Here is a 23423-nt window from a genome sequence, read left to right on the forward strand (position 1 = left end):
TATTTTAGCGAATTAAAAGATTCATCTTTGAGAGTACTCGATGCAGTACCCGCCGGAGGAAGCAGAAGAACAGCAAGACCTTCACTCCCATGGAAAAATCAGATGGAGAAGGACCTAGCTATGCCTGGAATCTCCAATTGACGCCAGGCATATTGCGATGTGGAAGAACGACTGCTTGCTTCTGTAACATCGGTTATAACAGTGCAAGCGGTGTCTACACGTACAAAATGTGTGAAAATAATCATAAATTTAGGACCAATTTACTTTTGCTCAATGTGACCACCTTTTGCCTTAACTATGGCCTTGAGACGGTCAGAAAACGAATCGCAAGCTGCCCGAATGTGACTTGCCGGTATTTTGGCCCACTCACGGACAATGCCTTTCTTCAGTATCTCAAGACTGGTGTATTTTTCACTTCGAACCTTGCTCTCCAAAATAACCGAGAGAGAATAATCCATTGGATTCGCATCTGGGGAATTCAAGACCCATTGTGCGGTCGTAATGACGTTCAGAACGTTGTTTTTCAGCCATTCTTGGTTCATTCGCGCTTTGTGAGATGGTGCTGAGTCTTGTTGAAATGTCCATGGTTTGCGACCGAAATGTTTGTTTGCCCACGGCTTCAAAACAGCCTCCAGAACACTTTCCCGATAATACGTCGCATTTACTTTGACGCCAGACTAGATGAACACAAGTGGAGAGTACCCATCTGCGGTGACAGCGGCCCAAACCATTATTTGTGGCGGGTGCTGCCTCCTGGTGGCCAACCGATGACTTAGATTCTCGTAGGAACGGTCGGTCAAGTGAATCCTAACGTTTTGAGAGTTTACGAATTGCTCGATTGGAAAATATTTTCGTCAGAAAACACAATGTTAGGAATTTGACCGCTTTCGGCCAAGCGAAGCAACTAAATACTTCGCTCTTTCAAGTCTTACTTGTTGCTGCTTCGGTGTGAGATCATTGGCCTTTTGGAACTTGTAAGGCTTGACCTTGAGCTCATTTTTCGATATGTGTCGGATGCTGTGGTCGGATATTTTCAGTTCTTTAGCCATTTGATTGGCAGTTCGTCGTGGATTTCGCTCAAGACGCTTCTTCACTTTCCGAACCATCTCACGTGAAGTTGCAGTCTTTTGATGACCACCTCTGTGGCGTTTTGCGATGCTACCAGTATCATTGTAACGACTGATGATGCGATAAACAAAAACGTTACACACATAAAGATATTTGAGCTCACGATCAATTTCTGGCTGTGATTTTCCAGCTAAATATAAAGCAATCACTCTATTACGTTTGAATTCGATTGCTGATCACTTTTTTTTGCGTTCACTTTTGGCAAATCGCTTTTGTACACTTGTGAACAATACTCCGAACTGTCATTCAGCAAATTTATAAACCGCTGGTTCCAGTGCGTCAACTGCGTGAACAGTCTGAAGTTGGACACTTCGAGTGCCGGACCCTGTACGCTAACAAAGAAAAAGAAAAGGGTTCATCGTTTTTTGAACATACTCCAACATAAATACTTGTCCTTCTAGCCTATAGCAATAACACTGCAGAGATTATTCCAAATCATGATCTTTACGGAAACTTCACTTATTTCTGAAACAATTATATTACTCCCTTCTTAATCGGTGGATGAAGTTTGTAAGTAAAGGATGGTGTTTTTAGATTTGAGGATCAATTTGAATACCACCGTGAGGCATCTTGAGTGCGGAATTTAATCAATATTCATAGAGCTCTGTGTTTAATTCCGAACACTTTCCGCTTTTTTTGATGGTAGAAGTTTATAGAGGTTCTGTGAGTATAATGTTATAAATTCAAGAGACAGGTAAGACTTATCGAATGACTTTGAAACTATAATATATATCATGGATCTACTGAATTTTTACATAGTCATACGTCAGGATTCACACATTGGATAATTGATTTCATTTGGTCTTCAGAGCACAAAACACAAAAGCAGCAGCGGTGCAGTTCAAATTTGTTTATTGAGTTTGTTTACTGACATGTGAACGAATACCAACTGGATTCTAATAAATTCCAAAATAATGCTGCTCTAGTGTGTTTTAAGGACCTTGCCATAAATTTCAAACTTTCAAAGTGTCAAAAGTGGCAAGCTGAAAATGAATCTTACTCACAAAAGATTCTAATATCTTCCTCTAACAAAGGTTTGTAAACCTTTCTCAATAAAAATATAACTAACATTAAGAGTCTACATACTAGTCCCTTATAACGATTAAGCCTGCTGCTTTGGATCTAAGCGACTGTAGGAAATTTTACTGGCGGCTTAAGTGCATGCTTTGCTATTACCTACACGTCTCCACACACACACTCGCGCACACTAACAAGCTGTGTAGCGAATCGATGATGCTCAAAGTGCTTAAAATTGCTTACACAGCTTACATAAGCAAACGACAACAATAAACATTAGACAACAAAAACATTTAACAAGTTACCAACTAAAATCACTGGAGCTTAGCAAGCAGCCATTACAACAAATACGCAACTAAACAATAGCAGAACAGGCGCTTAAGATACAAGTACAATGTATGTATGAATGTGTGCAGACATGTAGCGACAAATAGTTAATGAATAACCGTTAGCTGCCACAAGCAGAGCGCATAAAATTGCTTTTCTTTGTTTGTTGCCAGAGCAACTTTTCAAAAACATTTCCACTCAATTAAATCGCTGAAAACCGAAATTTATTAATTACGCGCGACTAAAAGCGAAAGCAAAACAGCGCTGGCAACGGCGAAGTGGTTGCCACATGTACATAATACATATACATGTATATATATAGCGCACCATGGCAGAGGGTATTAAATATTTAGACTGTTATAACGGTAAAATTTCATGGTAGAACAATGAAAATCAATTTTAACTGACTTTTGTGCGATTCTCTGGCGCAACATTAAGTGGCAAGTAGCAATTTGCGAATTCCAAACGAAAATACAATGCTTACTCAAACAACAACTACTGCAATAACAAAAAAACAAGGCAAATAACTGGTTTGTAAATATGGCACAGGGCATAATTAAAACATTCACGACGACTGTGCGCCCGAGCATCAACTTCGGCAATTAGAAATGATTAGAAGTTGAAAGAATAATTAGAAAATCACCTCACTCAACTCAAAGCGGCAAGCGGAGCAGCAAGGATTAAAGACAAATATCTGTTTGCGTATGTATGTGTCTGTGTAGAGACAGCTGACACAAATGACATGCCAGACAATTCCCACGAAAGTAATTGGCAAATCTCTGCGAGCGCCACCGACCCACTTACACATCCGTGCCCCGGCCGCAAGCCGGTAAAACGCCGCCACCGCCGCCAAATGTAGCTGCTAATTTATATTTCCCGAAAGCGCACACAAATTCGGCTTTTCTGCATCAGCTGTCACAGCGGCGAAAATCACCGCTGCAAATATTACATTGTTGCGGATTTAAATACACGCTTTTTGTTGCTATTTATTCGGCATATTAATCTGTTGTATGTATATGTGCGTGGATTTTATTTACGCGTGCACTATTCGCTGGGGCGGGAGTTAGGAGGAGCCTAGTTGTTGGGCGGCGGCCCTAAAGAACTTTCGGCTCGTTTGCGCCAAATCAATTGCGTACTCAAAGGGAAATGAAATATTCGCTTGTTAAGAGTTTCGTTTTGGTAATTATGTTTGGCAGCGAGTCGAGCGTAATTCATCCGGGCTTTGTAGGTAAATAGGTGTGCACTGAGTCTGGTTGGCTATTAAGAAGTGTTTTCTCTTTTTGTTGTTTGTTGCGGTTATTGTATGCAGAGAAAATTTTTAAAGATTTGTTAAATTATAAATTTCTTGAATTTCCTGAGCAGGTCTTAAGTTGTCTCCATTCATTGCATGTATTGGTCCTAACCGAAGTCAAAACGAGGTTAGATCTCCGAAAGTACACCCCTTGGCCGAAAAAACAGGCAGATTTTCTAATAGAAATGTTTCCAGCAGCATTATTAAGGCCGCAAGATCTTCTATAATTCATTTTAAAATCGAAGAAATAGCAGATAGTGATTGGTCAACAATGAAGACGATACTCAGCATGCCCGAAAAACGTACAGTTGTAAAATACATTAAGATTTGGATTTTGTTTGTATAACATAATTGTAGAAGGTGAGTTACAAAGTAAACAGGACTTAAAACAAAAACAGAAAAAAATGGTTTTTTCTTAAAATAGTCTCCTTCTGCTTCAATACAGCTTTTTGCACGGTCCAAAAGCATATCGAACGAGTGTTTTAGCTCGTTGCCCGGTATGGCCACTAGTATGCTGGTGCAAGCCTTTTGAATGGCCTCTACGTCTTCATAATGCTTTCCTTTCATGGGTAAATATATTCTTCCGAAAAGGAAGAAGTCGTGCGGTGCTATATCAAGTGAATACTGGGGGGTGGTTAATGGTTAAAATGTGATTTTTGTTCAAATAATCGTCCTTCGAATGTTGGATTCTGAGCAATTTTTGGTCGTCAGTCAATTTGTGCGCAATAAACCTAACACACACCTTTCGTAAGCCCAAATGATCGGTTAAAATGCGATAAATCGATGTTTTGGATATCTCCAATTCCATTTCCATGAATTTAAATGGTGATATCGGCTGATTTTTGATGAATTTACGCACAGTTTCGATGGAATTTCCGGTGATCACGGATTTTGATTGCCCCACATGTTGATCGCCATTTATGACCTCACGATGAAAACGTAGAAACCATTCTTGTACTCTGCTACGGGATAGTCAATCATCGCCATAAACTCGTTTCATCAATTGAAACGTTTCGGTGAAAGTTTTACAAATTTTCGAACAAAATTTAATGTTGGCTCTTTGTTCGAAGCTCATTTTCGCACCGATAACACAAACATACTGACACTTAAAACGCAATAACTTCACTTCCAATTAATGAATTTTGATGAAATTCTCACTGGACGATCGATAAAGATAGAAGATTCTAACGCACCAATTGACATATATAAGTAGATGGTGCCACCAGGAGCGCTAGATTCAAAAAGTCCTGTTTACTTTGGATTACTCTTTGTACATGCAAAACAAAAAATTGAAATAATGCTTATCTGATTTCTCTGTTTTTTCTAAAAAATAAAATAATTTCTAATAGAGAATTGAAGTACAATATTCTGGACTTGACAATATTTACTGCCCTCTCACAATTAATTTACTATCGAAGACACAGCAAATGTTGCCAATTGTGTAAGCGGGTTTTCACCTTAACAGATGCAGATGCAGGTGCATATATGAAGGTACATATTACTTCGGCACATATTTTCCTATAACAATATTAGATTCGAACACGGTAACACAGATGTTAAATTCATTAAATTTGTGGTTATGCTCCTATATTGCTTTGCAAATATATTTTGCATTTAAAAACTATGAAAACTTTTCCATTATCTTTTCTGTTTAGAGCTTGCAGGCTTTGTGTGTAATATTTACGTTTGCTAGAAGGAACATAGTGTAACGGTACTTCTAATCTACACTTAAATTTTAGTTTAAAATATATTCAGTTAATTGGATGCCCGAAAACTTTCGTTAGCAGCAGGTCTTTGGCTGAGGCAGCCGGCATACAATCAGCTTACATATGTACCTTCACAACTACAAGAGATCAGTTACAACAATTGTATTACTTGCTGAATATAGACACAAATATACATACACATTCGGAAAAAGAAGCCACTCTTTCGCATGTTTCTAGATTCTACATGAGACTTTCCATTCAGCAGCTGTAACGGTGTAGTTGAACTTAATTAAATTTGCAACTCTTGCCAAGCGCTTATGCAAGCGGCCCAAACTGGGGCACTGTTACATATGTATGTATGTGTCTGAGTGCCAAAATCCGAATATATGTGTATGTACTGTACGTGCAAATGAAAACTCTTGCGAAATAAAAAGAAATAAACGCTTGCCTTTAACCGGAATTTCAAGATGTTGCTATCGCGTAGCTTCCGGCATATTGTGTGCTCTTTTTGGAATGGCGAAGTTTCGAGTTTGCTTTGAACTGACAGTGGCATTCATAAGCGTTGTCGGTGTAGAAAGGATTGGCTTTGTTTGAGCTGAACCTTGTACTCGTATTTGTGTTTGCATTTGTGTTGTAGGGGCATGTGTATACTTTTGGAAAATAGCGCAAGAAGACTCGTCTCTATAGAATATATGAGTTTCGGCAAATGCTTTGCGATATATGAATTGCATCAATTCTAAGCAAAATCATTTTTGAAAAATGGTAAGCTACTGTGAAAATAGCTGTGTTTTGGTAACCGTATCGTCAGAAAGCTTTCAAAGTGCTTCTGGCTTTCAAATATTAGTTGAAAGCGTTCACTGTTCCATTTGTTCATAAAAAGTGTAACACTATTTGCCTCATGGAGAAGACTGCACGAAATAGTTAATAATATATGAGACCTATTGATGTTACTGGCTTAATCTTTTTTAAGTAATTATCGCATTTAGACAAATCATAAATTCCACTGTCTGTGTTCCAAAGTACATGGTCGATTTAACATCCTTTAAAGACTGGAAAAGACCGCCGTCAACTTTTATATTGATGATAGAAGCTATAAACTTAAGCTCATAATAGGGGATAAAGGCAATATTGTTCAACTATGAAGAATACAAAGTAGTGCTGAGGTAAACCTTTGGATGGAGTAAGGCTTATGATCCATAAAACGTATACTATATACAAAATCTATGTCATCCCTCTCAAAGTAATCTCACTTGGCCCAAATAAACTTGCACCAACGATTTTTCCAATCCTCAAAACAGTTGTTAAAGTCAGTTCCCGGAATAGCCTTTAATGCGATTTCCGCGGAGCAAATACGATGGTTGCGATATTGTTGAAAATTTGGCGGAAACTCACGAAGAATCAATGCAGAATGTGTCTTTTTACGAGGCGCAAACGACGCACACTCACCTTTTGCCACTTTGGCTCGTCGGCTGATTGATCGTCTGTTTCCGGGTCGTAAGCATAGATCCAAGACAATTCGTCATCCTGGTAGTTAGAAAACATTATTTTACAGACGTTAACGCGACGCTTTTTCGAAAAAATTGAGTGATTTTGGAAGCAATCGTGATTTCACTTTCCTTTAGCCCAAAAGATCTTTTGAAATGGTTTTCACCGATCCTTTCGATATTCCAACAATGCCAGTAAGATCTCTGACTATATGCGAAATATTCTGTTCCCACAAGGACATATTAAGAGCCCTATTATTGAAAGTACGTATTCGGTTTCATAACCCTCCACAATAGTACGGTAAACCGAGTAAAATTATCAGTCTAACAAAAAATAATAAAAAAGTTTCCACCAAATTTTGTGAAAAAAAGTTTGTTATTTTGGTTTTTTCGAATAAAATTTGAGTTTACCGCCTCCCCTTCATTTTCTGAACCTCACATGGCCGGTAAAATATTTATCACTAAATTTTTGGTATTTTATTTTTCGTTTCTGAAATGAAATCTGATGAAACCCACTAACCACTATGATTTTTGATTTACAAAAGTTATCTACCCTGGTCTATATAAGAAGTTTTCGAAAGAATATGTGGTGCCGCGGGGTGCAAAGTGAAATATTTGAAATTTTTAAAAAACCTTTGCAGGTTAGTTTTCTATAGACACAAGCGCTTTTGTACATATGAACACAATTATTTCAGGAAAACGCTCAAACTAATGCGAAATAATTAACTCGAATGTTAAGTAGATCAACGTAGAACTTCCAGTATTTTGGCAAACGCATGTGAGTAATCCAAAAAACGAAAACAACGACAATACAAGTAAAGCGACTACAACAGAAAGACACGCACACACACACAATTTTCTTTTCGCAAGAATTTAAGTATTTTCCCACGCATTGCCGCAAAGATAACTTTTTAATTGTCCCCTGCTTGTTGTAGTTGTTTTTATATTTACTTTCTTGGGTCTGCGAGCACACGAATAAGTTCGTGCGGTGCTTGCACATACATATTCGTGTCAAGTTAAAAGTTAAACAACAGCCAGCCACCGCACGTAGTCCAACACACTGATTCATGCATGGCGAGATGCGGGCAGGATAGCGGGAACGAGAACGCAAACTACTTTTAAGAATATAGTGAAAAGAGAGGAAAAAGCCGAGAGCCGACATAATGTGCGTAATGCATAAAAAATATAGCCGCACAGTTGCAGCGCGTACGTGCCGTAGGAAGTGAGTAAGCTGCGTATGCGCAGAGGAGCTAACGCATTCAGAGGCGCAGCAAACTACCGCCACAAATACATACATACGTACAGCTTTTAATGTAGTTGTGGTTGGTATAAAGCAAGCTTTGAAAAATTGTTGCCGTTGAAAGTGAATGCACAACAAAACCAAATGTGAAAATAGACTGCTTCAAAATGTGGCGGTATTAAGCTCATTTCCGCAATGTAATTTACCTGTGAGGTAAAAAGTATTTACTTTGCAACATGGCGCACGCCTTTCGCCCTGCTTTAGTAAACCATTATACATAAATACGGAGGGGGGTACTGCAAAAGCAAATATTTAGGCGAATATTGCACAGTGCCACACAGTGTAGTTTGGCATAGCGTAGTACTTTCATAGCATGGTATTGCTCGAAACATTTTTTTTTGTGTGAATCAAGGCTTTGTGGCTGCTCCAGTTTTGGGCTATTTGACTATTGCAGCATCTTTCAAGCGGAGGTGAAATGCCATAAAGATAGCAGTAGAAATACTGCTCCAAGCATAGCTTCTTTCAGAGCGGAGACTAGTCCCTCCGGTAGTAGGTAGGGTAGTAGGCTGACTCAAAACGCGTGAAGGCTTGTCTGAACTCCTTATCACTTGCATCAAGCTATTTTATGATTGCAGGAAACTGTAAGACTGATGTGGTTGCTAGGACAGTTACTTGAGTCCCAAAACCTGCTGGATTGGAACGATTGGGAGGTCTGTTGGCTTCTTGTGGTGTAGTACTGGACGTTGCGCCTCAGACTCAGCAAACGTTGGTCAACTACCGGCAGCTGTGCGGTCTCAAGGTCCTGCTAGCCAAGGGTAATCCATAAGAGTCCTAGAGAAATCTTTGCTCTCAGCAAGTTCCAAATTTCAGTGGTTGACGGTAAAGAAGTTTTTCGTTTAGCTTCATAAATGACTGCGCATAACACTCTATGTGTGAGCCCCACCACCTTTTAAAGATCAGCCACCTAACCTAATTTAACTTAACTGCTCAACACAACTTGGCAGATCGTAGCAGATAATAGCCTAGTATATAGCACCGCAGAGCACAGCATAACATGGCAGAGCAGCAAAGCTTAGTCTTAGTATCCCTTTACTAGTAACAATTAGCAGCCGCCTGTGGATGCCTCGCAGGTTCAAACCACCTTCAACTCAAATACATACTCGCAGCGAAGTCTTCTGTTACTGTCAAAAATTTGTTGCTGTATGCGTTGCGGTGGTGCGTTGAGTTAATGTTGCCCGCTTAATTGTTGCCATTTGCAGCTTGCGCTTGCTGCGGTGCTGTGGTCGCGGCTTAGCTGCATGCAACTGCGCGTGAGGCATATTTGGAGTGCAACTGCACCTGCAGAAAAGTTACTCGGATTACCGAGAAATAACATTTGAAACGTTTAGTTAATCTTAATAAATTCTTAATAAAGTTAGTAGCGTATGTCGAGTACCCATTGCATGCCGCCTAGTTCGTTAAAGTCTCCTGTAGAGTCCTGAAACTCTTAACGAATTTCCACTCTTCTGTTAACAAATTTAAATTACAGGTGCTAATGAGCTGATCCAGTGTTCTCGCCATCCATACTCTTTTCCTTGGCCTAGATGGAATGTTCTTCTTGTCGACCGCTACCTAGCTCCGCGGTGAAACTCCTAACCTTGAGTGAGTCAACTTTATACATTTGGACTGATATTTCGCCGTGGAATGCATCTGTGCATGACGGTGGCGGACCCAGCTGGCTTAAAAGCACTTTCAGCGTCACGTCTATCAGCGCAACTTGCACCCACTTCCTGTGGGCTCTGATATTTTTTTCTTACGAAGTCATTATTACTCAGTACACGAATGATAATGCGGATTCAGCGCCATATCAGCAAACGATTTAGTGTGTGTTCATTTATCCTCGACCTTTTAGCTGAAATCAGAGCCTCCTTAGCTGAAATTAGGTAGAATCAATGACCTCTTGGAGCCACTAAACTCTTCACTGGTTGGCAGTCGCAGCTAATTTCTGAGCAGGTAGGCGATAGGACATTTTTACGCATACCTTGCTATAGCTATATATGCCATTCTTTGGCAGATCCACTCTAGCAGCTTCTCTTTGTATAAGCTTTCCCTCTCTGCTTTGTTACCATACTTAGTCTACGTGGAAGTAAGCTGGGCTCAGCTCCAGACTTGGTGTCAGCCTTTGCACGTAGACCAAACTTAGCTTCTTTGTTTTTGCCGGCTGCTATCGAGCTCGTTGAAAACACTGCCATCTTTACGGAACTTCTAGCTCCTTCCAACCTTTTTCCAGGAGAACCGGACTCCTTCAATATCATATTTTTGATGTTTTGGTTTATAATCTGAAACCACAGGTGTAGGGTTAAGGACCCCCCGTCAGGTTTGTTCTCCGCACGGGTCGCATGACCTATTCAACTGGTCATCGTGATACTGAGGATTCCATTACCAGTTGGCACTCTCTGAAGGATTCAGCAGAGAATTCCTACCAGTGTAAGGGTATTAATGAGAAGCTTTTTCTGCGGCAAAAATAGACCAAAAATTATGTTCGACATGACTCTGTCCAAAAATTTTTAGTTTGCAATTTGAATCTAGGAATCCAAGGCTTGCCATCATTCCATTGAAAGTGTAGTGTTAATGAATAAATAACAAGGGCTTTAGCTTAGCCTGACACGTGGCGATATCGATATAGGAATATCTCACTGGAAGATGGATCTGCTAACTGATGTGATCCCGTAAACTAAATGAGATTTATCGAATGTACAATATTAACACTTTTAGATTTTAGAATATTCCATTTTTTTCTCTAAAATTTAATATTTTATCTACTCCATTTTATGAATAATTTTCAAGTGTATGCGCCACACAGCAGATTCAAAGCGGGATTTGAACTTTCGAGTGGTTTTTGGTGTTTTCCACGCGCATTGTGGTTGCGCGTGTAACTCTGTGCCTGTGTGTGTGTGTGCATAGCGTGGTATTTGTGTAAATGCGTTTTAGAAGCAAGCAGCCGCGACTTGCAGCTACTTGGTATGCCGGGCGGATGTGCGGCGAAGCGAACCGGCGGCGTGGCAACCAGCTTACGCAACCTATTTCGACGACTAGGATTTAAGCATTTACGAGTGTAAACAAAGGAAACTGCAAAAGCAAAGCTAGAAGGGAATAAAACATGCGAAAAATATTTGTGAAAGTGTGTGTTTGGTGGCAACGCTGAAGGTTGTGCAAAGGCGAAAGTCAGTCGAGATAAACTAAGGCAGGAAGTAAAAGGAAAAACGTGGAAGCTGACGCTTAAATGGAGCGGATTTAAGCGATATATATAAATATATATATATACTATATTTATTTTTTGTAGTTGTTTTCACGGCACACATAGTATGTAGTATATTTGTTATATACTGAGTGCTCACGCTAGTCTAAATATATGATATAGTGGCATTGTAGTGAATTATTTACAGGCGCGCACACATTTAAACACACTTTTTAGCACTTTTGTTTAAGCGTTTTTCGCTTTTCTCGCTTTATTTTGCGGTTTCATAAATGAAGACACTTACGAGCGCATTGAAAAGCGTGTTTTATGCGACTTTAGCAACTGCCTGATTTCATTTCGCACGCTTTTCAGACGCTGAGTAAACATAGCAAAGGATGTGTATGTTTTAAATAAAAGCGAAAAATTGCAAAAAGTAAAGTTTCCTTTAAAAAGAGAGAACAGTGCTACAACTAATGTGCTGAATTTGCATGGAAATTGCAGCAATTGCGCGCGTACGCACAGAAATCCGCATAAATAATGGCAAATTTGTGAGTGAATTCAAATGCGTTGCATATCTCAAGGCGCGGAGTGAGATTTTTACGCAAACTTTTTCTTCTTCTTCTTTTCTGCTCACTTTTATCTATTTTTCTTTGTTTTACTTTTTATTGTTTATTTACTTTTTTTTCTTTTATCTTTTATTTTTTAATTTTTTTTCTTCTTGTTATTTTCTTATTATAACTTGATGTACCCTAGGTTTGCCACGAAGTTTATAGTCCTCAATATTTAGAAATAAATCTGAGATACAAGTGTTTTTCTCAAAAAGAGGCTTCCCCTTTGTGTTCATTGTGAACTGCCGATATCGGACTATTATAGCATCGGCCTATTATAGCATAGCTGCCATACAGACTGAACGATCGTAATCACATACTTTTATGATAAGATTGTTAATTACTTGAGATATCTGCCTGAAATTTTATATGGATGATTGCCTAATATAGAGATGCCACCTCCGAAGAAATCGTTTAGATTGGACGTATATAGCATATAGCTGCCATACAAACTGACCGAAAAAAGGCAAGTTCTTATATGGAAAGCTTCTTCTTATGACGAGATATCTTTATAAAATTTGGCACGAATGTTTTTCTAAGGCAATGAAGCAGTCTCCGAAGAATTTTTTCAGATCAGAGAACTAAAACCCATAGCTATCATATAAACTGGCTGATTAAATAAAAGTTCTTATATGGACAACTTCTTCATATGACGAGATACCATCATGAAATTTGACACGGATTATTTTCTAAGACATTTATGTAATTTTTAAAGGAATTGTTCTGATCGGAGAACTACAGCATATAGCTGTTATACAAACTGAACAATCGGAACCAAGTGCTTGTATGGAAAACTTTTCCATTTGACGAGATATCTTCAAGAAATTTGGCATGGTCTATTTTCTAAAATAACGGTACGTTATGCGAAGAAATTGTTCAGATCGGATAATAATAGCATATAGCAGCCAATATAAGCTCTTGAACGGAAACTTCTGTGTATGAGATGTCTAAAATAGCTTCGGTGCAACCGAAGTTGCCGTTTTTTCTTGTTGTTGTTTCTTTAATTTATAATTCTTTTATCTCTTTCCTTTTGCTTCCTTATTTTTATTTTTAATTAAATTCTTTTAACATACGCACGCCATCAGCGACGTAAGTATTCGGCACTTACCTCGATTTGAAATTGCTGCACTTGCGCCATGCCACAGCAGACCGGCATGCAGGATACAAGCGAGGCTAATTACAATTAAAATGGGGCAATTCATTCTGAATTGTGCAGCGTAGGAGCGACGTGGAATTGCCGTAGCTGATAGTGAGTTTTGCGACTGCGACACCGACTGCGTTTGCGATTGGTGTGTGGCTGCTGACGTAACTGTTGTTGGCGCAGCGGCTGCCTGCAACGTGGTGGCGCTGGCCAATTGTGGCACAGCTAACGGTGATGCGTCAACGGACAATGCGCTGGCGCTGCGTTGCTGCTGTGGCGCAATGTTTGCAAAGATTTTGGTGGCTTGAGTCGATGTCTGTTTCGTAGCGATGGCAGTGGTAGCGGTGCTGGCAGTTCTAGAGGTGATGACGGTGGGTAGTGTAGCTACTGTGCTTTTGTTAATTGTATGCGCCGCGTTGGCGGCATAAGCTTGCGCGCCGTAACGTATGCTATGCGAAATTATGCGCATTGTTACGAAAATGGGCACACTTGAGCGCGCGTGGCTGTAAGCAAAGGCTGTGATTGTTGTTGGTTTTTGTTAATTATTTTTTGTTTGTGGTTTATTAACGTACGGCCGCTTTGTTTTGGCAGTTTTTTTATGGCTTCTTCTTTTATGTATGTGAAAGAGCACTGCTTTAACGTCAATTTTATACTTGCTTTAAACTCGCTTTGTGTTGCCACTTCCGCGCTGGCCCAGCCGCTTTCGAAGCAAAAACCAAGCAGCTTAAGCTAAGTGGCTTTGTTATTTAATTTTACGCTTTTATAAAATATTGTTTCTCTACTCTCTACGCGCTTGCTGTGCGCTTTTGTTGTCCATTTTTATGAGCGGCGCTTTCACGAATTTCCTGTCTTTTCTTATTCACTTTATAATTTACTTTATTTCCGCCACTCAGTTTGCCTTAAATGCGCTTATTGTTGCGCCTCCTCACTGCTTAAGCACACGCTTAAGCTGCACGTTGCATATGCATAGGCGCTGCGGCCAGTTTTTCATATACGCCACCGTCACAAACACTTAGACACACGTGTATGCACTTATTTATGCGTTTATACATTTGTTAATTTGTCACCGCTATTAATCAATTACTCATTGCAGTTTGCTTTTTTTTTAATTACTTTTCCGCATTTTTTTCTTCATTAAACCCAAATAAATAAATAAATGCATAAATTTCGCATTAAGTATGCGCTGAAAGTTGCAATTTTCCACAAATGTGTCGCGCTATAATTTATTGCACGATTTTTAGCATTGCCACCTGCATATGCTGGCAAATATTTACTCTGTCAACATGAAATATTTGCTATTTATGCAAATTAATTTTTAACACGTTCACGCCACAAAATGACACATATCCGCGCGGCGGCATGCACACAAGCGCACTAATGCCACAAACAGTGCGGCAGGTGAGCCCGAATTCGCGCTGTTGCCGCCGAACACTCGGGAGAATCGCTGACAAGCTTTGATTTATTGCAATTGTTTACTGACACACTGGCGCGCGCGCTGCTTAACGAGGATTGATGCTGTCGCCTGCAAATTAAATTCGAAAAATAAAAAAATTAATATTAAAATTATGCACAAGCGATAAATATATATTTATGTGTATGTGTGTGTGTGTGAAAATATTGTATTTAAATATTTATACGCAATAGTTGCGTCTAAAAAAGAATTTTGATGTTATTTTATTTGGCGAGGCGCGTAAATATCATGCAAATTGCTTATTTTGATTATTTACTACTTGTTTATGCGGCCAAATTAAAGTAATAAATTAATGATACATAAATCTAGTTTTAATGCAAAGTGAAACGTTAGCGCTCAGGTGCAAAATTGTTAATTTTTAAGCTTATATTTTTAATTTTTCACACGCTGCTTTGATTTCGCTCTGATATGAAGCGCGTTAAAAAAATATTAAATACTTAAATGTTAAAGATTTTTAAATATTATGTGGTCTACAGAAACACTATAATATAAAACAATAAACAGGCGTTTATAAATTTAAAATTTCTTTATTGAAAAAAGATTATTTCTTTTAATCATGCTATTTTTTTGTGAAATAAATAACACAAAAAAATCTTGGAATAATTATTAATATTTTCTTGATAATCATTCGACAGTAAAAACATAAACTTTATTTATGCAATTTAAATTTTTGGCATTTTGCTCAACCATAAGCGCCCACCTGAACTCAAATCTGCTCTTAGTCGTATTTTAGAAGAATATTAATGCATAATAAAAGCTTAGTTTTTCAATTGAAGGCAAACCCATTGGAAAACATTTTAATATCAAATACTATTAAAAATTTATTGGGAGGTTTTCTTCAACGCCTTACACTTGACACCCATTAATCAATATTTTTTTCATAATTTATAATATTTTGCTTAGTTTAAAAATTTTTGGAAATGTGGCAACTCTATTACATGCAGTTGTAATAGACAGCAAACTTTTTTAAATTTCTAAATTTCACATTCTTTAAAGTTTTCTTCTTCTTCTTCTTCTTTAATGCCATTTTACACTGCTTTTGGACGTCAATTCACGATACCAAGTGCCGCCAGGTTCTTCTCCACCTGATCTCTCCAGGGGTGAGGTCTTCTCTTCTCCTGCTTCCAGCGGCAGGTGCTGTATCGAAAACCTTGAAGGCTGAAATATTCTCTTCTCTCCGGGCAACAGGACCTAGCCATCCCAGCCGCTGTCTTTACAGCTCATCGTAAAGGACCATAATCTTCTAAAACCTTTCCCTCGAACACTTCTAAGGCTGACTTATAAGATGATGACCATATATCAGAACGGGGATAACGAGTTTGGTCTTTGTTTGTTGGGAGAGAAATTTACTTTTTAGAAGCACCGGTTGACAAGAGTGCTCGTTTACAACCATATCCAGACGCTTCGGTTTCTTATCCAGTCTGGAGAAAGAAGATAACACGGTTTGTTGAGGCCAAAGATATCAATGTGCACTCTTATAGAAGATATTACCTTCTCTAATTAGCTCTGCAGCTCGTATTATTTTCTCCAGCAATAAATTGAAGAACTCACACGTTCAACACCATCTTACACAGGCATATCAGCTTCGCCGGGAGACCAAGTTCAGACATGGCAGCATAGATGCAGTGCCTTTTCGTACTGTCGAAGGCGGCTTTAAAATCGACGAAGGTCATAACCACGGGTACTTTCCAAGATTTGGTACACGGTAAAAATGTGGTCGATTTTAGATATTTCAAATCAAAAGCCATACTAATAAAATACAATCGGTTTGTTGACGGTGGGTATCACTCTTTCATACATTACTCTCGATAAGACCTTATAAGCGATATTAGGGAGACTTATTGTACGTAAGCTGGCGCAGATTATGGAATTTCCCCTTTTTTGGATTTGCCAGAGCACTCTTCAGTTCATCGGGCTTCCTTTCTTCCTACCACATCTCGCAAAGAAGCTGATGCTTTTCCATTCCTCACCGTCGTATTTGAATAGCTCGATAGAATGTTAAACCATTACAGTTACTTAGTAGAAAAAAAAAGTAGTCACAACCATAAGCATTAAACACTGGTCAACCTATATCATTGTATTCCTCTAAAACAGTTTAGTGTTTACTATTTTGTTCTCATATATATTTGAAGTATATGCCATTCCATTGTATAAGCTCCTCAACTCTCACTACAATTTTTTCTCGACAAACTTAAAACATTGCATTTTCGGATATTTTGTTTTTATTACAAATTAATATTACTATAGTGACGCTAAAGTGCACAAATTTAATTTTGCAACCAGAAATGAGACCACGAAGTGCAATTACCAAATATTCAATTACCAAACTTTCGAAACTACTTTCCATTTTATGGATGTAATATATGAAAGCACACACGCTCGTTACGCTGGAAGCTGCATGACCACAGAGGCAATGGCGAAATATGCATATATGCTGCATATACATAAAAAAGTGAGAGAGAAACGTCATATCTACATATATATTACAACCGTTTGCTGCAAGCAAAACCAACAAAAAAAATATTGTATTAAAAACCCCGCTTGGAGTACGAAAATGTTGTTGGCACAATGCCTACAAGCAAAAACTGAAATTATTTCATTATCACGTGCCGTAAAATTACAGTAGCAACAACAATTTACGAAAACAAAAAGACCAAATCTGGGTTAGGTGGCATTACCAGCGTATTATATGCAGTTAAACAAGTTGAGCGTGTATATATTAACTCTGGCAGACGGACCGCCGAAGGGCAGGCGGCGCTCGGCATTCAATGGCGAAAAAATGAAGTTATAAATTTAGATTAACCGCAAAGTTGCGACAGCAGACAAGGCAACACACACAAACACATGCATTGTGAGAAAACAAAGGCACTACATATGTAAGTACACTCAGTACACTCACACACACACATACGTATACAGATATATGCAGATAAAGCAAACTTGGCAGCCATCGTTGGGCAGTCAACAAGCCAGCAAGCCATTAAAAGTCGCTACAAAAGTCGCCCGATGCTAATAATTATCGTTTGCATTATGAGCGCGCATACAATAAACACACACACAGACTGGAAGAGGCAAGCATTCAGGCAACGGCCATGAGATACTAATAGCTCCTGTGTTAGTAATTTTGCGGATCAGCGCTAACGGTGGGGTGATTTTACTTTCGCTTTGCCCACAACAAACGCGCCACCATATCCTGAAGGTGCAATAAAATGTTGTTGTACAATACTATGTTTTTGTTTTTTTTTTTTGTTTGGTTTCAAAACAACGCACAGTGGTGTCTTCCTGGCGAAAAATTAAATGGTTTATCAGAAAGAATACACTCTTCCCTTCCACAGGATCCTTGATAACCTGGTGCTCCGCGACGAAATTCTACCCCTGACACATACCTCTGAGGGATATGTGAGTGTAGTGGAGTCGCTGGAAAGAAACACAGTGAACTCCTTCATTGATGGATCGTAGTTTAATGAGTAAATTAAGGGACGAATCTTCTGTTGAGCACTCTTAACTTAATTTGACATTTGCATCAGACTACCAAATGGTCGCTGTAAGTACTAGTTTTAGCAAAATTCATCGCATTGAGTTATATTGGCCACACTTCACAAGAAGAGGTATCGAAAGAGGAAAGGCCAGTAGAAAGCACTACTGGTAATAAGTGCCTGAGTTTCGAGAGGCGGGCTGTTGCTGCGATAGTTCAACACAAAACGGTTCAAGAAACTAAACGCTGATCGCAAAAATGTATCAGCTTTTGGAATTTTTTACAGGTCATTGCAGGTTCTGTATCGCTTCTGTAACCAAGGCGCAGAGATACCAAAGCACATACTCCTGGATTCCCTCGCAATCGCAAAAAGAAGGAGTCAAGCTAGATACCTTGATACCTAGCAAGATACCTTAAGACCGATAAGTGAACTTGTAATATGTTTTCTCACCCGATTTAACTGGCCATTAACTCAGAAGTTCTAGTAAGCCGATTTGATATGTGCAGAGTTAAGCTTTGTAATGTGATAATAGATGACAGGTTGCAGTGTATTCCTCAAATATCAATCTATCTAGCTTGTTAAAGCTGCATAGAGTAAAATATAGCAAAATAATTTAGACAATTTTTACTCCGCTCCTCAACTTTTGCTACTAAGATAGAAGCATCTTGATTATCATTCCTTCTACCAATCAGGTGATCAGGCTGGAATTGATTTAAGACGCCTCAATAAATTTGCATATTAACAATATACAGCAGTCTTTTTAGTTCATCCTTGGCACTAGTGGTGGCACACGCCGGCAGAATGGGGCTGACAGATCGAGAATACTGCAGGAATTGTGTAGAACAAGACACCAGGTAAACAATGGAGTATCTCTTGTGTACTTGCCCTCATTGGCCAAACTATGCTGTGAATCCTCACGGTATGACACACTGGAAAAGGTATCGATAGAGAGGCCACAGAGTCTGCTAAAATTTGCGTTAAGCGCAGGCATCCGAAAGCTTGGCTACTACTCATGGACCTTGTAATTGAACTCTATATGGTATCGGGACCAAAATTGGTCTATGCGTGACTCATTGGTCTATCAGACTAACCTAATCTAGCCTGATGGTCATTTTAGTCCATCCTTAGGTCGTCTAGGCAGGCACAGCGGCAGGCGGGCCTAGCACTACAACTTGAATGATTTATACTTCACTATTTACCTAAAGTAACCTATACGGATCTAAGTAATTTTAGATTAACATTTTCTATAAAATTCAATGAAAATTTCTCAATTAGGATGTTGAATTCCCAGTTCATCTGCTAGAACTTATTTATTAGCGAAACTTGAATAAATCTCAGGTTTGACTGATTTTTTTGAAGAAATTATTTTTATTAAATTTTTCAATATTTTTGTTTTTGGAAAATCATATATCTAGAAGTTCATTCTAAAGTTATAAAGAAGGAACTTATTCAATAAAACTCACTTTAGTATTTTTCAAAAAGCTCCGTTATACTAGTTGTCACTGTCAATGTTGATTAATTTACAGAAATTTTTAAACTGTGGATCCTTTTAATTTGATTGATTCGTTAGTATGCTCAATGTATATTTTAAAATTTTTTAAAAATATTTTTATAAAAATTAAAAAAAAAATATTTTTATTAAAAATTATTATTAAAAATTTTTAAAAAATATTTTTATTAAAATTTTTTAAAATATATTATATTTTTATTAAAATTTTTTAAAAAATATTATATTTTTATGTATGTATATTATTAAAATTTTTTACCAAACTTTCAAAAATTAAAGACTAAGAAGTGAAGAGTTGATAATATTTTACTACAACTAAAAGTTTTTTTTTCAATCAATTTATTTATTTTTTAACCGAAAAGCGCATTAAACCACACCACTGTGCAGCCGCTATACATGTACACATATATATGTGTGTAGCAACGAGCTGAGTTGCTGGCTGCTCGTCCCGTTAGCACACAAATCCGCTGGCAAAGTAATTACTCAAAAAGTTACTTCCCAATGGAGTGCTTTATGGCCAAGATAGCAGCGAAATATCTAAGCGAGCATGCGCCAAAGCGTGTAAATCAGCGCGGGTTTAGATATGCACATTTGTCTCAATATGTATGCCTTACACATGTAAATATTACCTAACAGGTAAACGCCGGTCCTTGCACAGGATAACACAAGCGGAGAACAGGATAACAGCAGCTGAATTAGTCAGCGCAAATGGCGGCTCACTCCAGCCCACGAGTGGCGCAATCAAAGAGGAGCATTAATATTTTAAAATTTATCTGCATGCCGCTTCCTACACATACCACCACATATGACCCAACATATGCATACGTGCCAGCAGTGAGTCCACTTAGCCAGCACCCAGCTACTGAGGCGCGCAAGCACTCACTTACACACACACACTCATACAGGAAAAGACAAGGACGTGGTTACGTTTCGGTTATCAGGAAGGTTATCGCCTTTTATGTGCTTTTACGGATTTTTATGTTTACACTCGCCACCTTTGAGGCGCTCGGTCAATATCTTTTTTATGACTCCCTGCACCCACACACTCACACATGAATGCGCTGGTGCGCTGGAACAATGTCTCTGCGTGTTTATTCGTATTTAAGCGCCGTGGCATGTTTTAGTACTTAGAGATATGAGCTCGCTTCGCCTGGCGAAACGGTTTTACCTTTTCTACACCAATTTGCTACGCGTTGTTATTGTTTTCTCGTGGTGTTGTTGTTTTTTTGTTTTTTATTTTCACTGTTTTTTCGCTTTTTTTTTTTGGTACTATCGCTTTTTTTTGTCGCTCTGCGATTTTTGATTATTTTTATGGCCCCTCAGCCGGTCATTTGATAACCTTTGCTCGCCCGCAAATGGCGGAATTATGTTTTTACTCGCTTATGCTTGGCATAAAAATTACCGTTACTGCATTTTAAATGGCATTTTGTAATTTTAACGCTGCTCAAATTTAAAATTCTTGCCTGAATGACCGTTAAGCGGTGCCTGGCTTGGATGGGTGCTAACGCGACAGGATTTAGATAAAAATTGAAATGTGTTAACGTGGAAATAATAAATAGTCATATACATGATTATACGATTAGAGCTCGCGTTTTTTACGATATTGTTGCTGAACATATTTTTATTGTGGTGATGAGTGAAACAAATGTAATTTGGTTGACATGCAAGCCAATGAGTTGGGTTTATAAGGGTAGAGCTTGGTTCTCTGGAAAATAATTCGCTTTTTTTGTAATATAAGTGCTAACCAAGTGATCATCTCAAATGGAAAAAATATAGTCTATGCATTAAGGTTCTAAGCAGAATAAGATTTTAGGTTTTAGCCGATGAACGGAGCTAACAAGTATGTTCTACTATCAAAGCTCAGGGAAAAATCAGTAATGCTGTTGAAATAGCAGCATTATCTCCTAAAGAGGTTTCCACTTCTGAATAAGTTATAGGAACCCTTCTTTGAGAGGTATACATTATCGATAAACAATATTTTACAGAGTCGGTTCTGTGAGAGAACTACACAAATTTTTATGGCCTTCCAGTCGCGTGGTATACTGAGTTCTTTATAGTTACCATATATTTTTAATTCCAAAAAAATATTTCGAGCCAAAATATTTTCTGCCTTTTAAAAGGCCTATTAACCAGGTTTATTTTGCAATAAAAGAGAGACATTCATTCATCTTCCTACCTTACCAGTAAAGTACGGACCACTTAGTTTGATACAGAAATCGCTTTTAGCAGCCAAAGGTATTAGCATCAACATCAATCATATCTCTTTATACATAAGTAACAATAATAACAGCCGGGATGACATCCAGACACTCATTACAAAGTGAAGGAGCTAATTGGAAGCGCTGTTAGCACCAAATTATTTATATTTTTAATGAAACCCAATTCTTTCGTTTGAACCTCAATGCAGCAAGGCAGCATTTTAATGCTTCCTTCCATTTTTAATTTGTTTATTTGCAAAATATCAGCTGTTTGTCAAAATGTTAAAGTGACAGCTGAGAGGTTGCGCTCCGAGACAATCAATAAGCAAGCAATTAATCTGTTTGTCGGACATAAGCTGGAAACGAATCGAGTCAATAAAAGTGGATAAATGAAAAAATGCTTAATTAGATAATTTAAATGAAAAATTTATATTAAAAAAGAATGCTTAGTTATTTTATTTCAATTTTTTTGTTTAGAAAATAAGTGTCGTTTGTAAAACTGGGATTATTTTTCACCACATTTTGGACTAACTTCAGTTTAGTTAAAACTTCAACGAAGATTGGAACAACCTAACATGGCGATTAAAATGAAGACATATGACCATATTGAAACTCTTTAAACCAATTTTTGACGATCGCCAATTAAGGAGAGAACTCACAATATTTAAGATATATTAACTATAAGATTTCTCTACCAAAAATAATAAGCAAATCACCAAGAGCATATTATCGAACCATCAGCTTTGACTAGTAACTATATCAACTTCTAGTCCGGATGTCTTCACAAGTATATGTGGAATATATATTTCTGGCCTAATAATGAAAATAGGCATATCTATCAACGAAAATGTTTTTTTTTTTTGTTTTTTTTTCGTTGGATTTGGCTCGTCTTGGAAGACCCACACGGTCGATTGCTGTTTTGTTTCGGGCTCATACGCATAGATCCATGATTCGTCACCTGTGACGATCTTATAAACGTCTTTTGAAGCACCGCGATCGTATTTTTTCAGCATTTCTTTACACCAATCCACACGAGCCTTTTTTTGAGCGATTGTCAAATTGTGCGGGATCCAACGAGAACAAACCTTTTTTACGGCCAGGTGTTCATGCAATATCGAATGTATGCTGGTGGGAGAAATGCATAGGCATGCCTCTATCTGAAGGTATGTTACATGACGGTCTTGCATTATCAGTTCACGTACGGCATCGATGTTTTCTGGCAAAACGGATGATTTTGGACGACCTTCACGGAATTCGTCTTTGAGCGAGCGTCGGCCACGATTGAATTCGTTGTACCAGTTTTTCACAGTGCTATAGGATGGTGCTTCATAGCCATACAAAAATTTTAGTTCATCGATGCACTCTTGTCGTGATAATCCACGACGAAAGTTGTGAAAAATGATCGCACGAAAATGTTCACGAGTTAATTCCATTTTTTGGCCGAGATGAATTTTTTAATTCCCTGTAAATAAAACAATTCACGATTAAATGACAAAACGTTCTGAGTGATGTTATGCTGAAAAATGTCAAACTTTCCAATGGAAATGTCAGATTGCACCTGGCAACACTTAGTGTTGCCTAGTCCAGAAATATATATAGCAACCTACGCACT

The 23423-nt window shown here is 38.2% G+C and overlaps 1 protein-coding gene across 1 annotated transcript in view; it reads right to left on the reverse strand.

Annotated features, from left to right (window-relative positions):
* LOC105231935 (neural cell adhesion molecule 1) overlaps window positions 1–23423 on the reverse strand; it is a 246667-nt gene that overhangs the window by 171001 nt on the left and 52243 nt on the right. Inside the window, exon 2 of the mRNA XM_049449667.1 lies at window positions 13127–14681. Within this exon, the coding sequence (XP_049305624.1) occupies window positions 13127–13628 (502 nt within the window). The 5' untranslated portion in view covers window positions 13629–14681. The remainder of the gene's footprint in view (window positions 1–13126; window positions 14682–23423) is intronic.

This window comes from Bactrocera dorsalis, chromosome 2 (genome assembly GCF_023373825.1).
Source record: "Bactrocera dorsalis isolate Fly_Bdor chromosome 2, ASM2337382v1, whole genome shotgun sequence".
Classification (NCBI taxonomy): domain Eukaryota; kingdom Metazoa; phylum Arthropoda; class Insecta; order Diptera; family Tephritidae; genus Bactrocera; species Bactrocera dorsalis.